This window comes from Cricetulus griseus, assembly GCF_003668045.3.
Source record: "Cricetulus griseus strain 17A/GY chromosome 1 unlocalized genomic scaffold, alternate assembly CriGri-PICRH-1.0 chr1_1, whole genome shotgun sequence".
NCBI lineage: Eukaryota > Metazoa > Chordata > Mammalia > Rodentia > Cricetidae > Cricetulus > Cricetulus griseus.
In genome coordinates, this window is record NW_023276807.1 from 51722601 (window position 1) to 51738530 (window position 15930).

At 43.9% G+C, this 15930-nt stretch overlaps 1 protein-coding gene across 2 annotated transcripts in view; it reads left to right on the top strand.

Annotated features, from left to right (window-relative positions):
• The first annotated feature begins 4528 nt into the window (after positions 1–4528).
• Positions 4529–15930, top strand: part of Nrg1 (neuregulin 1) — a 1004076-nt gene continuing 992674 nt past the window's right edge. For both annotated transcript variants that reach the window (XM_035452267.1, XM_035452274.1), the window contains exon 1: positions 4529–5240. In XM_035452267.1, coding sequence (XP_035308158.1) covers positions 4529–5240 — 712 coding nt within the window. The remainder of the gene's footprint in view (positions 5241–15930) is intronic.

The following is a 15930-nucleotide window of genomic DNA, read 5'->3' on the forward strand; positions in this document are numbered from 1 at the left end:
CAGATTCTGAAGTCTAGTTGTTTCATGATTTATGGCTGGAGGTGTGCTCTCCTGCAAGCTATTGGTCAATGATGATAAAGTAGATCCTAGTGCCTCTGTGGATTTCCTGTTACCCATTCTATGGTCGCCATTTAGAAACATATAATAGGGCATAAAGCACTAAAGGCTGAAAATGACTTCTGGTCACCTGTGTACTGTGGAGCCAATTGCTGACTCCTCCTCAAATTTTCTAAACTAGGAAAAAATGATACTTCATTCTTGCCAGTATAATTTGGTCTGTATGTTGTTTCCCTGTCACATGGATAATATTCCAAGTAGCATGATTACAAGTACTCTGGAACTCTGATCCATTATTTTACTTTTGTTTCCAGCTTTGACCCTCATTTACAAACTAAGCTCCAGAACCCTTGCTGTCCAAATGTGGTGGCTCACCCACACCTCCTTAATTGTGGGAGAGTCTGCATTAGCCTCACCACTAAGGAGGTAATCTACACTGTTTTTTAAGAATTGGATGGGGGATTATGAGGGAGTGAAACTGCTTATTTGACCATGCTGCCTGTAGGTTTATCCATGCTACATAGTGAACAATAAAGTGTTAATCTTGAATTTCCAACAGAAGTTATTTTTCTCTGTAATTTCATATATTTATTTATTCTGTGTGGGAGGAGGGGACATGTCTGCCAAAGCACTCAGGTAGAGGCCAGAGAACAACCTGAGGCAGTCAGTTCTCTCCTTCTATCATGTGAGTCCCAGGATTCAACTGAGATGGTCATCAGCCTTGGTAGCAAGTGCCTTTACCTGCTAAGCCATCTCTTAGGATCCTGTGGCTCCTTGCAATGGTTCTTAAAGTGTGGTCTTTCTACCAATAGCAAGCAGTGTCACCAAAATCTTGATGTAACTGCAAATTATTTTGGCTTTACCCCAGGCCTAGTGATATTAGAAATATCATTCCATTTCTGATTTTAAAGGTCAAAATGGGTTAACAGCTCTCCTTAGGTGGTACCTTGGTAATGAGGACTCCAATATAAGAACTGAAATTCAATACATGTGCAAACAATTCTTAGCTGAACTATTCTAAGGCAGCCTACCTTTGCACTGAAAATATCCATCCAAATTATCCCTTTCCACTTAGCAGGGAGAGGAGTGGGGATGTGGGAGTCAGCAAAGGCATTTTAAAAGGTACCTCTTCAGAGAGGCAGCTGCTAATGTTTGATAATAGATAAAATGCTCTGTAAAGTATGAAGAGGAGGTAGCTATGCATTTAATAACTCTGTAGGTCAGGCTTTAACATTTTATTGTTGTTTTTATTGCCAGGGGTTCCATCTCTCTTCCATAGTGTTGAGGTAATGTGGCGAGCACATTACCAAATCAGCCTGTGATTAATTAGCTGACATTTATGGAGTGCTTAATATGTGTCCATAACTGAGTTAAAAAGAGAATAGTGGATGGATGGCCGATGCTTTCTAATACACTTATGGACTGGATGAAGAGAGGAGTTGAACTCCTGATGTGTCTGAGCTCCATAAAGCAATGCGATCAAAAGTGAAGATGCTGCAGATGGGAGTGCATTGTGGGAAATGACACTCAGAGAGTTTAGTACTTAAAAGAAGGTTCCATGGAACAGTTGGATCAGAAAGGATGTTTAACATACGTGGTGGGTCATTGCAGAGAGAAGCCATGTTCCTTTCTTCTTGTCTCTCTGCCTTCCAACAACAGCATAACATTTGAACCTTTTACATGAATGGGTAGCCGGCAACTCCACTCCTAGAACCTGGTTTTGTGATGGTGACAAGTGATAAGATGAGGTGCCAATTCTGAGCCTAGGCTTTCAGAGACCTTGCATGCCTCTGTCCACTTGGGACATATTCAGGTTCCTTGTATAAGTCCAGGCTGTCTGCTGAAGAACTAGATCGACTTTTATTTTAATAATTACTATTTTATGTATATGTGTGTTTTGCCTGCATGTATGTGTATCATTTGTATGCTTGGTACCTATGAAGGCCAGAAGAGGGCATCAGATCACCAGGAACCAGCGTTTAAACGACAGTTAATTGTGAGCTGCCATGTAGGTTCTGGGATTTGAACTCGGGTCCTCTAAGAAAGGCCCCAGAGTTCTTAACTGCTGAGCCATCTTCCAGCTGTCTTTATGATGTGAGCTATCTCAGCTAAAGCCATTAAAGATTAGCCACCCTCTAGTAGCCCCCACTCCTACCCCCTATCCCCCCACCACCAGAAGAACCATGTGTGCATGAGGCTTACACCAACCACTACAATCTCAGGCAAAATAGGTGGATACTGTTTGGGCCAAGAGTTTTCAGAATGGTTTGTCACACAACACTAGGTAGCTGCTTGAAAACTGAAAGGCGGAGAGGGAGTAAGTGTTCTAAGCAAGAGTGAAACCTCAAAAAACAGTGAGTCAGAAACATACGAGGTTAGACCTGAGAACAATATGGGGAGACAAGGAGGTTTGATTCTGAACATTAAGTAAATAGGAATAATTCAAGAGAGCATATGTCGGAGACCCCTACGCTGCTACATAGCAAGTTTTCTTCATTTGTCCCCCTCAAAGACAGCAATCAATCATTGGGAGTTAAAAAGCTGAGCATCCAGTACCTGTCCTTCCAAGCTGGACTTTGAGAGAATGAAAACCTGCTTGGTAGCCAATTATAGGATGCCAATGACCAAAGACTTCATTTCATGACTTAAAGTCTCTTAATTTTTTGATAGCACAGACTATAACCTTGGCTATTCAGGAGGCCAACGCCGGGGCTCTACATGCTCAACTCCTGACTGGGCTGCAGGCTGAAGAGTACCTCTCAACACAGAGTGAGATTTTGCATTAAAATTAAAAAGCTATTTTAAAAAGAAGGCTGAGCATATAGCTCAGTGACAGAGTACCTGCTTAATACATGTGAGGCCCTGGGTTCGGTGTCCAGCACCAGAAAATAAAACAAAAAAACAACAACCCCACAAAAAAAACCCCAAAAAACAAAGCATGAAAGCCAATATATCATACTTGAAAGTAATGACACCTTGTAGAATCCATGAGTAAAGACATTAAGAAGTCTGGGCGATTTCAAAAGGTTTCACAATCTGCATCTATTGCTCAGTGAGCATTTTTACCTCTCTTTTCTTCTGCCACTGAACACGTAAACGAGCACACGGAAGAGGAATAATTTACCTTGACATCCCAAAATGTTTTCTTTCTCTTGCATGATATTGCTGGAAAAAATATCCATGAGATGAGATGGATTCTTACTTTGGAATAAGTCCTTTTAAGCTTGGTGTGTGTGTGTGTGTGTGTGTGTGTGTGTGTGTGTGTGTGTGTGTGTGTGTGTAGGATGAGGATAAAATATTCAGCGTGCAGTGGTATGCCTGGGACCTTTTATTCCAGCACCCGCGGAAACTTTGATCTTTAAAGAAAAGTGCCATAAACTATACATACAATGGCCTTACTGAGCAAGCATTTGGCTCAACTAAGCTTTTAGGAGGAAGGAGCGTTACATGAGTCCTGAAATCATGGAGAACCGTATATTTCAGGAGAGGCAAAGGCAGGGGTAGTGAAACTGAAGTGTCAAACAAGAATGGATAGAGAGAGGCATCATACCTGAAGTGTGCAGTGCCTGTGCGCTGGAAGGAGAGGGGGCGTGTTTTAAAGTTGCTATTTTAATTGCTGCCTGTCTTCCATGAACACGTTGCTCCCTTTTGACTATCAAGTAACCCTATCATCCAAAACTTTTCTGAACCGAGGACCCTCATCCTGTGTCCCATCCTGGCCTCCTCTCTACATTTGGGCATCCAGTATGGCTAACAGGTCCCTGCTCACTGAAGCGTCACCTCTCACTCCCTAGTACATCTCCGCAGCCCACTCGGACTGCAGCCTTGCAGCCCGTCGGTCCTCCCAATTGCAGCAGTCAGGGCGACAGCCAGCTGAGGGAGGGCCGAGTCGGCCAGGCTCGGCATCAGCACCGAGAAGGGCAGGCAGTGCGCGGGCGAGTTCGCAACACAGGTAAACAGGCAGGCCAGGCGCAGGGCGCTGTCGCCTCGGCCACCCAGCGATTTCCAGGCACGCAACTCCGCCTCCAGGGCTCTGTCCCCGCGCTCTCGTCCCCGCTTTCGCAGCCCAGCAGCCGCCGCAGCAGCACTCCACACAAAGGACTGTTCCCCGCCGAGCAGCGCCTCCACCTCCACTCCTCCTCCGGTGACAGCGTCCCCGACAGCAGGGCTCGGGGCGCGGTGGCAGCGGCGGCGAGGGGGGAAACCTGTCACTCCCTCAACCGAGGCGGTGGCAAAGGCTTTTTTTTTCTTTTTCCCTTTTCCTTTTTATTCCTTCTTTCTTTTTAAAATTCGCCTCTTTGCCTTTCTATGGTTCCACCCATCTCTCTCCCCTCATAAACAACTCTCCTACCCCCCGCATAAATAAATAAAAGGAGGAGGGTCAGGGCAGGAGTGGGGGCAGGCAAGGCGAGGCAGCTGGAGCCAGCCAGGCAGAGTCCGCACCGACAGGCGCCCGCACGCACCTCACACCATGAGATGGCGACGCGCCCCGCGCCGCCGGCTGGGTACCAGCCCCAGCGCCCCGCATCCCTGGCCCGCTGGCGGTTCGCCTCCGCTGCTGCCGTTGCTGCCGCCTCTGCTGCTGCTGTTGGGGACCGCGGCCCTGGCGCCGGGGGCGGCGGCCGAGCGGGCGGCTCCCGCGGGGGCCTCGGTGTGCTACTCGTCCCCGCCCAGCGTGGGCTCGGTGCAGGAGCTGGCCCGGCGCGCCGCGGTGGTGATCGAGGGAAAGGTGCACCCGCCGCGGCGGCAGCAGGGGGCACTCGACAGGAAGGCAGCAGGCGAGGCAGGGGCAGGGGTGCGGGGACAGCACGCCCAGGACCCACCGCCCTCTCAGGACCCTCCGCCCGCTGCTAACTGGACCCTGCCCACCGGGTCCCCTGCGCCCAACACCGACCAACCCGGGGACCCCTCGCCCTATCTGGTGAAGGTGCACCAGGTGTGGGCGGTGAAAGCTGGGGGCTTGAAGAAGGACTCACTGCTCACCGTGCGACTGGACACTTGGGGCCACCCATCCTTCCTGTCCTGCGGGCGGCTCAAGGAGGACAGCAGGTACATCTTCTTCATGGAACCCGATGCCAACAGCAGCGGCCGTGCGCCGCCCGCCTTCCGAGCTTCGTATCCCCCACTGGAGACTGGTCGCAACCTCAAAAAGGAGGTCAGCCGGGTGCTGTGCAAACGGTGCGGTAAGTGCCTCGCCAGCCCCTGGGGCCGGCCTCTGGGTTCCTTTCGACGGCTACAGGGTGCAGGTGCTCCCAGGTCCTAGCGGACCTAGAGGAGGGAGGTCTTGCAGGTGCCACGGGCCGGGCGATTTCTCAATGTTGCCAACTCTGGGCTTTTTCTCTGTGTGGAATCCTAAGTTTGGTTCTCCGTTGGGCTGCCTAAAACTTTTGAATCCCTTGGGGTTTGGTTCAGTAAGTTGATGGGTAATGTGCCTGCTACTTTCTTAAGTGTTGTGCTGTTGAACTTGGTTGTGGTTAGGAAGTGTTTGTGGGTCCCTGTTTGGGGGCTTCTCTTACAGAGGAACCAGTTGGTTTCCAAGCTCTTGCTTAATTTCTGATCCCGAATGTGGTTCTGAGGAAGTCAGATACTGTTTGTGGAGTCATGTGGAGGAAAGGGCTGGCTAAGATGCCTCTAAAGATAAGGGCGGAGTTTTGGGTTAACTAGTATCCAACACACAGGTGGGATGTGTAGCGAGTTTGTATGTTTATGTGAGAATTACAGAGTGACGTTTCTTGGGACAACCGTGTCAAGAATTGTGTTCACAGTATTTTGTTTTGGAAGATGTTTCTCCTGGTCTGGGAACCGGAAGAGATGGATGTAATTGTGGCACTTTTTAATCTAGGCCTTAAAGACGCTCAGATGAGAAGTTTGGCCATTGATTTCCCAGACTTCTCCCATTTTAACCACAGAGGAGTATTTACTCAGGAGAGTCAGATTATCAGACTTGAGAAATTAGCTGAGAGTCTAATTACAGGTCTGAGGTAGAAATGCGTTTCTGCCATTCATGAAATCAGTTCTAGGACCTAAATATCTGTATCATATCCTGATTACCATATAATCACTAACACATAGCAGGGATTCCTTCTCAAACGGTAAATTAACATGATTACATATTACACATTCTAACATGCCTAATAGCTTCTTTCCTTGGTCTTTATACATTTGTCTAATGGATGGTTGGATTAATTGAATTTTCACAAAACTCAGCATCATGACACACTCTGCCTGCCTGTGTTGCAAAGTGTGTCAGTTATTTTAAATTTGTGTCTGGTGATAGCCAATTAAACACAAATTTCTGGTTGCCATTTGTGGTGCTTGTGTCCTGCAGTTAATTAATACCTAATGATTTGGTTTTAATGATAGGCAAGAGCAAAGTTCACCCACTATTCCTTTATGTTGACAGTGTACTTGGTGTGCCAGAGACCTGTTAGGATTGCACCACTCTGTGGACAGAGGCTGTTTAGAGTGACGTTGGGATTCCCCAGCTCTGCTTGATAGATGTCACTGTATAACATGGGGAATGCTCTGTTGGGAGCTGTCTTGTTAGGGAACAAGAAAGCTCAACACCATTGCACTGCAGTTTATGGTCTTCTGTTACAGAATCTGAAATAAAACCCTTAAGCCATGCTATAGTTCAGCTTTCACATGTTTTATTATATGCAATTCAAGAAGGATTTTGACTTTACCCCAAACCATATGAGCTTCACATCATTTACTGTGCATCCTGGGGTGTCAACACAGGAGGGATTGTCGTTAACAGTGACACCTGGGATCGAGGGTGCCTTACTAAGTTGGCAATACTGTTGGTAATGGCTTTTAACTAGAAACAAATGTCAGATTTCAGGAATAATGCCCTTCTATGCATCTAGGGGATATTTGGACATGGAAAACCCATGCAGACTGGAAAAATCATACGGTATTTTGTAGCTCTAAGACAAAAAAGACAAAAAGCTTTACTGAGTGTAGATAGCCTTACCCTTCTGTTTGTCAGTCATAGGGAATACATAATTGTAAATTATGGCTTGTTAGGAGAAAGTAGGGCTTTTCGATGAACTGATACTCTGATCTGTATAGGATCGGAGAGATTAAGAAGTCATAACATTACTGCCATAGATTTGTATAGTTACAATGTTCGGTAATTTCTATGTTACATAATTTACAGTAGGCATTATATGACATCTCAGTGTAAGGCTTAAGGCTTAGTCCCTAAGGACTAGAGAAAGTGTGCTGAGTTTCTTTTGCATCCTGGATTATCCACAAGTTACTTTGTATAGGTGAGCTTAGTAAACCTGTACTTAGAATGTTGGGTGGAGTGAGTGTGTGTGTGTGTGTGTGTGTGTGTGTGTGTGTGTGTGTGTGTTTGAAAACTTGTGAATCCACCCAGCTCTGTGTTCTCTGTTAACAGTGCCATTCAAACACTATCAGGCAAAGGGACACAGACAAGTGGGATGTAGGTAGAGAGAATAGGGGCTGCTTTGTCCTAGTCAAGCTTCTTATGTACTTCCCGGTTAGATTTTAGAGAGAGTGACTGTGAGAGGGTCCTTATCTAACAACAGGAGCTGCCCTCGGGTGTGACAATTCTGTTCAGGCTTGAGCCATGGTGCCAGACTGGGGAAGGAATATAGCAAAGTCATTTTGTGATATCATACCCAGGGGGACAGTTTCCAGATCTTATGCGCTCAGCTGCAGTGCTGTCTCCTACAAGTTACTTAGTAGTGTAGAAAGTCCACAGGCAACAGATTTTCCTCAGAGCTGAGCTAATAGGAAGGTCCCCTAGTTTCCCTCTCTCTTCCAACATCTACTATAAGCTCTTCAGTAGCATCTATTAAAAAAAAGAAAACCAACGTAATAGAATAGACTCTTTAAGACAGAAGCTGTTAGTGTGTTTAGAAGAAACTGCAATTTTAAGGTTGTTTGCTTTATAGCTGAAGTTTGAATAAATTATAGGTTCATGTCAATTGTTGGAATTACTCTCAGTCTTTGTTATTTATTATTTATTTATTTTTCATTCTCACTGAGTGAACTGAGACATAGAGTTAGGGATTTATGTTCAGCTGGAAAGCAAGCTAATTGGCTTTTCAATTAAGTTTTGGTTACTGAAACAAGCTATTGTTTGATATGCTGTGCTTCTTGTTGTCAAAACATTGTGGTTGCATGAGGCAGAAACTGATTTCCAAAAAGGACTAGCATTACAGATGCTGAGTAACATGAACAGCTGCATCAGACAGGTTTACCCATCATGTTTTCATAAGCCAATACAAGTCTGTGTGTTATATGATGGAGAATGAAGATACCTTTATATATGGAAATTATGGAACTGCTTATCAAACATTTGTGATAAACAATACTTAACTCTTTTCTAACACCCCCTCCCAATCACTGTTTAATAAAGTGTGCTGACCTTACAATGTTATGAAAGCAAAACAAAATGCTGCAGGGATTTTCCAGTCAGCATTGAAGAAAATTATTCTTAGTAAAAGCTATATTAGGGAAGTAGAACTAGGAACAAATTTTGCTTGACTGCTGGTATTTCATAAATACACACGTAAATTTAATTTCCCAAGTATTTGTGACTGCTTTTTTTTTAAAGCCATATAAATCTTGCTGTCAAAAATCTATAATAGATTCAACTTACAACTTCCTTCTGTTGAGGAGAGGAACTATATGTGTATTTATTTATGTTTACATTAAAATATGAAACCAAGATAGGTCATTTGGGAAAATGGTTCTTTAGAATACGAATATCATTTAAATACTTGAGTTAGAGTGTTTTAGTAGCACTAGGGAATGGTTGGCATCATTTTGGGGAGATCTATAAACCCTTTGAATTTAGGGACAGTTCTACCATATGTCTTAATGCATTATCTAAGACCAGGAAGCTTCACTAACCCTGAGGATAAAACACCAAGCTGTGCTTCCCCAGGCCTGTGTATTTATAGCAAATGAGAGCAGAAGTATGTGCTTGGGGCAGGTTGCTGCCCTTGTCAAATACAATCCATCTGTTGTTCAGGGATTCTCCCTTGCTTCACTATTCCTCATTTTCTTCCTGTTGTTTTCTTAATCACAGACAAGTGCTTTAAAACCTTTTTTTCCATTTCAGTGACACTCTATATGCTGTGTGGCTGCTCTTGGCCACTAAGTCCGTGTATTGGGTGAAAGCCTGGAGATTTGGATGAACCACAAGACTCCTGGTCTTTTTCTGAGAGAATGTCTCTCACCTTTATTGTGGAGCAGCCTTATACAACTTACAAACTTACAAAAACCCCAAGTCAGAGGGTTCACAACAGGATATTGATCCCAGTGGGGTGAGGTCAGGAAAACAGGAGGTACCTGTGGTTATGCTGGAAAACAACTCTTAGGGACCTCATGGGGGCTGGGTTCCAACATCTCCCCCTTCTTTATATATAACAAAACAGTTATCAAGTAAGAACTCTAAGATTTTAACCATTCTTAGTGTGTTACTATAACTATCTATCTTCAACTCCATCAAAGACCATAGAAGGATAATATATAAACTCTAGAACTGACAGAGACACCTTGCTTCCTAGACAGTCACCCAAAGTTTCTTGGTAAACTTGGGGCATCCATCTTTAGCCTACAGGCCACAATGTGTCTGGCAGACTTCTTAGCAAAGCAGGAAATTCTAAACTGTCCTGCATTGGAAACAATTTAAGCAAGAATAGCCTCTTGCCCAAATGGCTTATCTTGCCATGTCAAAGTCAAACTCTATAACGAGTTTCTTGGATGCCCATCTTCCTCTCAGATATAATGTACCAGGGGCAGTTGTGTCTCACTGTCAAGAAAAACCCTAAACCATTTAAATGCCATATTTTCTGTATGTCTTTGAAAGTTTTGGAAATATCTATATATCTAGAAAACCTAACTAATATCAACAAATTAAGATCCATTCCAATACAGAGTATCAACAAATGAGGATCCATTCCAATACAAAGTATAATTTCTATATCATTTTCCTCCTTTTTCCTTTTAAAAGTGATTGACTGTGACCACTACCATTTCTAACTGACCAAATTTAAATGAAAACAAATATTCAGATCACCTGGGCCACTGCTTCAGGGGGTCCTGCCCCATGAAACCATACCAGTCTGGAAGAAATCCACAGTTCTTCACCCTCCATGGAAATAAAAGCAGAAATTTCCCTCCCAAGTAACCTGTACTTTAACAACTGTTGCTCCTTCCCCAGCAATAAACGATTCAAAGACAACACAATAGCATTCTTTTGTTAACAACCACACATTTATGATCACATTTCATACACACATGAGTGGCCACACCATACATACAGAACATACATACATCTTTTGAACAAAAGTCACAAAGGAGAGGAGGTGTCAGGGATGGCCTTCCTTACCATAGCTTGACATCTTTGGAGGGTCTTGAGGACTGCTGCATCTTTGTCTATTCCTGAATGGTCTTTTGTAGAGCCTGGGTCTTTACTTTATCCACTTGGACATATTCTCCTTTCTCATCCAATGCTACAGATGATGTGGATGACTTGTGATGAGGGCTCTGGGAGACCGGCTGAAAGTCCAGGGCTATGTAATTCACATTGGCAGTACTCTTTTTTTTGGAGCTGGGTTGTTAGTGCCACTGGGGATGAAGACTTGGGTTCTGCATAGGGACATAGTTTGCCTCACTGTCTCTGGAGTCTGCATTGGAGATGGAATGGCAGTACTGGGAGGAGCTGGAGTTAAAGGTGTGGTTGACCGTGGACAAAGACTTGGTGACAGGTGTCTTGAAAGGGAACTCATTGACAATAGTGTTGTACCGTGTCTATTGCCCTGGGCAAGTTTTTGTGCGGCTGTATCACTCTCCTGTCTAGTGCTCTGAGAGCAGCTGGCATTCCTTGCATTTTATGCATTGGTGCAAGTGTTGATACTCTTGAGGTGCACTGGTGGACAAGGCAGGCTGGATGTGGCTTGATACAGGTAGCTGGCTAGAGTGTAAAAGGGCTGAGGACTTTCTTTCTCGGAGCAGGTGATGACTGGAGCTGCTGAATTCAGCTGGAGAAGAGCAGAAACTATGACTGACTGAAGAAAGGTTTCTCAGGGCAGTGCTCTCTTTAGTTTGACTGAAGCTGCAGATCTGGCAGATTCTTTGGACCCACCTATTCATGTCAGCCTCTGTCTCAGCCAACATGTAGAAGGTGTGCTCATTGGTAATGATATCAAACATAAATCACTTTTGGAGCTCTTGTTTGTTGAAGGTCAGGGTTCTTCCAAGCATAGTGCCCCAACTTTTTCTCAGGAGGCAATTTCTCCAGCCAGCCTGTGCATACCACATCGTTGCTGACTGACTAGAGCCGGCAGCAGGCTCTAGTGGACAAAAGCATGGGCTGCTGGGTCAGCTGGCTGCTGGTGGGTAGCTCTGGAGGAGGGATTCCTCAGTGATGGATTTCCCGCATTTCTTTAATCCAAAGTTAAAATTAAATCTTACCAGTACCTTGTCTCTTTAAACTTTATCTGTGTGATTGACTGTGATCTCTATTCCAATCCAACTCTCTCAGGGGTTGAGGCACCCCTTTTCCAGTGCCTTTGCGGTCCAACTCTCTTAGGAGTTGAGGCACCCCTTCCAATTACTTTGAATCCAATTGTCTCAGAAGTTGGGGCACCCCTTTTCCAGTGCTTTTACAATCCAACTCTCTTAGGAGTTGAGGTATCTATTTTCTAGTACCTTTTGCCAATCCAACTTTCTCAGGAGTTGAGGTACCTATTTCCTAGTACCTTTTGCAATCCAACTCTCTCAGGAGTTGAGGCACCCCCTTTTCCAGTGCCTTTACAATCCAACTCTCTTAGGAGTTGAGGTATCTATTTTCTAGTACCTTTTGCCAATCCAACTTTCTCAGGAGTTGAGGTACCTATTTCCTAGTACCTTTTGCAATCCAACTCTCTCAGGAGTTGAGGCACCCCCTTTTCCAGTGCCTTTACAATCCAACTCTCTTAGGAGTTGAGGCACCTATTTCCTAGTACCTTTTGCAATCCACCCTCACAACTCCTTACTTGCTTTCCAGCCTTCTGAGGGTGACCTCTCAGGGTCCCCTTTCTTTCCTGATCTCCGTAGGACCTCCACTTGTGGCTGCTCTTGGCCACTAAATCCGAGTATTGGGTGAAAGCCTGGAGATTTGGATGAACCCCAAGACTCCTGGTCCTTTTCTGAGAGAATGTCTCTCACCTTTATTGTGGAGCAGCCTTATATACAAACTTAACAAAAAACCCATGTCAGAGGGTTCACAACAGGATATTGATCCCAGTGGGGTGAGTCAGGAAAACAGGAGGTACCTGTGGTTATGCTGGAAAACAACTCTTAAGAGACCTCATGGGGGCTGGGTTCCAACAATGCTGAACAGCTATCCAGAGATCTTCAGCCACCCTAAGTACTTAAGTCCTTGTAGTTGTTTAAAATAAGCTTAAATGATATAAAAACATCTCAATGTACAGCTCTTATTGAGTGGATATTATGATTAGCCTTGTATGAATGCACAATAATTCTGGATATAATATGTATACAATAAATCTTCTTATTAGGCTAAGCAGTTGCAAAAAAGTGCAGCAAGTTGTAGTTTTATAGGAAAGCAAAAGATAATTTGTAGTTTTTTTTTTTATATCTTTAGGCCTTGTGGATAGTTTTCAAGTCACATACAAATGCTTTAAATTTGCATGCATGTATTAACTCTGTACATATATTAGCATAAACTTGAAGTGAAAATTAAAGTAATATTATGATAGAACAAGGTTATTCCATCCTGCTCAAATATCACTTTATGGTACATGAACAGATGCTTGGTGACACATCTTGCTCAAATGCAAAGTTGTTCGATTTAGAAACTGGTCCAGTGGAGATGAGTCTCACAGAGTCAAGGGACTATTCTAGTTGACACAGTGTGGCGTTCCCATGTTACCTATGTGGGTTATTAATATACTTAGGACAGAATGTTTCTAAAGTCTTACTTTCTTGAGTTCTATCACTAAGTTATCTGTATGTGTTCAAGTAGATTAAAAAAAATAGGTCAAGCCTACAGCTAAGAGTCGGTCACCTCATCTCCATTTATGTTAGATTTAGTTGTTAGTGAACAGTTTCCCCCAGTACTGACTAGCCATCCTGGCATGTGTGTGTGTGTGTGTGAGAGAGAGAGAGAGAGAGAGAGAGAGAGAGAGAGAGAGAGAGAGAGAGAGAGAGAGAGAGTTTAACTTTGTGGGACTTTTAAAAGAAAAGTAAGATATTTTCTCCTATGGAAGATAGTTTCCTAGGAAACTGTTTCTTAACTTTGAATCACTCTATTGGACCTAGGTTGATTTATAATTTTATAAAAATAAAATAAGATGAAATTCTTCCCATGCTGGGGTGTCCTGGCTCTTCTTCACTCAGGTTTCTTGTATATGCCCCCTTTGTCCCTAGTTCCCTTATGAAGATGCAAAGGAAGCCTTAGGCAAACACTGCCTTGTTTTGAATACATTGGATAACAGGGAGCTGAGATCACAAGACTATCCGTGCAAGTGCCCTTTTTGTCCTATATGGCTCCTTATCCATCCCATGAGGATACAGGTGGTTACCTGTGTTGCATCTCTTTGCTCACAGGCTTTCCATGAAGAAACCAAGCATTGTATTTGGACGTCTGCCCTGATGTGCTGGGAACTGTAAGAGGAGTTCAGAGTGGTATGCAGTTCAGGATCTGGTGGCCAGATTTCACAGATAAAAATGAATGGAAAGAACCTATAGAAGGAAATTGTTTCTTTGCCATTTATCCTACTGCAGCAGGAGACATGAGCTAAGTAGAGCACGTGTGTGCATGCATGCCCATGCGCGCGCGCGCGCACACGGCTGATCATAGTGTTAGAGTCTTGGTTGTGGGTATACTTAGGAGTTCAGGGCATGGAAAATAAGTACTAAAGATATGAGGCCCTCTGAAGTACACTGTTTCTGTAATCATGTCCCTCATCTGGAAATTGCCAATCAAGCAATGGAAGCTATCACATGGAGAAGTTAACTAAAACCATGCAGTCAAAACTATCACTCATTGACTGCATCTTTGAAACATGCAGCTAAATTTTTTGTTTGTATCAATCGATTAAGTAATCATTAATTGTTAAATGGTAAGTGACAGAAACACTTTCAGATATGTATATGGTGGCAATTATGGATGTAGGCTGTGTTAGAGAAGAATCATCACTAGTTTGGTGAGGTGTGTGCCTGCAGAAAATAGCATGAGAAACCATATGCTTCCAAGATACCATTGCCTTCTTGTATCACCCCAAGATTGACTCTTGGGCTGCTGAGGAAGGTTGCAGAACTTCCAGAAACTTTTATATCTCAATTATTATTGGATTGAATTTGTCCCATGTAATTTATATCCCAGCAAGAAGTAAACTTCTGTGTGTTGTAGATGCTAGGATGCACACAAGAGTCTCGAAGGGTTAATGAATCCCTGGTACTGTTTTGTAAAGATCCATTATCATACCACCTCACTGCATCCTGAGTACTTGACCTCAGCCTTCAGAAGCGCTATGTTCACCTCTGCTCTGTCCTCATGAGCATCTGAACATTTCAGGTGTGTTCAGTTTTTGCTTCATGGTGAAACTTGGTTTTAGTAACTCAAGAGGAGAAGTTTCCCCTTGTGTCCCCGAGAAGCAATAACTTGGGGGGAGGGGTGAGATACTTTTCTCTTACCTTTATTGTTTTTAATGTCAGTTCTTAGACTGAAGGTAGAATAGCACGTCACCTTTGGGCTGGGGCAAACAGCAGGGTCCTTTTACTTCACTGTCTGGTTGGCTATGGGGCCACCATGGCTGATGAGATTTTTCCCCAAATCATCAGCTGCTGTATTTTCTGCCCCCACAGGGAACATGACTCTGTGTAGAACATGGTAGCCGGGCATTGGTGGCTCATGCCTTTAATTCTAACACTTGGGAGGCAGAGGCAGGTGGATCTTTGTGAGTTTCAGGCTAGCCTGGTCTACAGAGCAAGTTCCAGGGCAATCTCCAAAGCAACACAGAGAAACCCTGTCTCAGGGAAAAAAAAAAAAAAAAACTTGGTAGCCCTTACTAAACAGGAAGTAGATGGCTACTTTGTGTCACAAGAATTTGTCAGCAGACTTTATCCTTGGAAGAGGACTGTGTGGTAAGAACCCTTTGGTGCCTCTGAGATGAAGGGGTTCAGTTCAGAGTAGGTGTGCCCATTTTCCAGTGACAGCTCTGAGCTTACCCAGGTGACACCTGTGTTTCTTTTCTCTGTCTTCCTCTCATCACAGGGGTTGATCACATTATGTCCTTAGGGAAACCAGGGGATTTCACGGGGGTAGGATTCTATTGGAAAATCGAGCATTTTGGAAAATGCTCTTATTCTCTCTGCAAGACTGTTTTTAGTTGTGAAAACATAATCTTTACCACATCAACTACTTTTAGATATGTATATTAGTAGGGTGGTGTGCTTACACTGTTGTTCACCCACCACTATAGTCTGTCTTCAGAAGTTTTTCACCTCCCTAACAAATTCTGTATCCATTGAACATTAACCCCCCCCCCACTTTCCTTCTCTTTCCCAGAAGCCACCACTCTACTTTGTGTCTTCATGGCTATGACTGCTTGGCATGTATGCAGTAGAACAGCTTTTGTCCTTTGGGACTGGCTTATTTCCACTGAATACTATGTCTTCAATATTCATCTGTGCTATGCAGGTATCAGAGCTTCCTGTTTTTAACACTGAATACTATGTATTTATGTAATACAACACAGTTTTTATCCATTCACCCATTCCTGACATTTGGGTGACTTCTGTCTTTGCCTGTTGTAGATAATGCTACTGCAACACAAGCATAGAAATATCTCCTTGAGCTCTTGCTGTATATTTCAGGGGGGT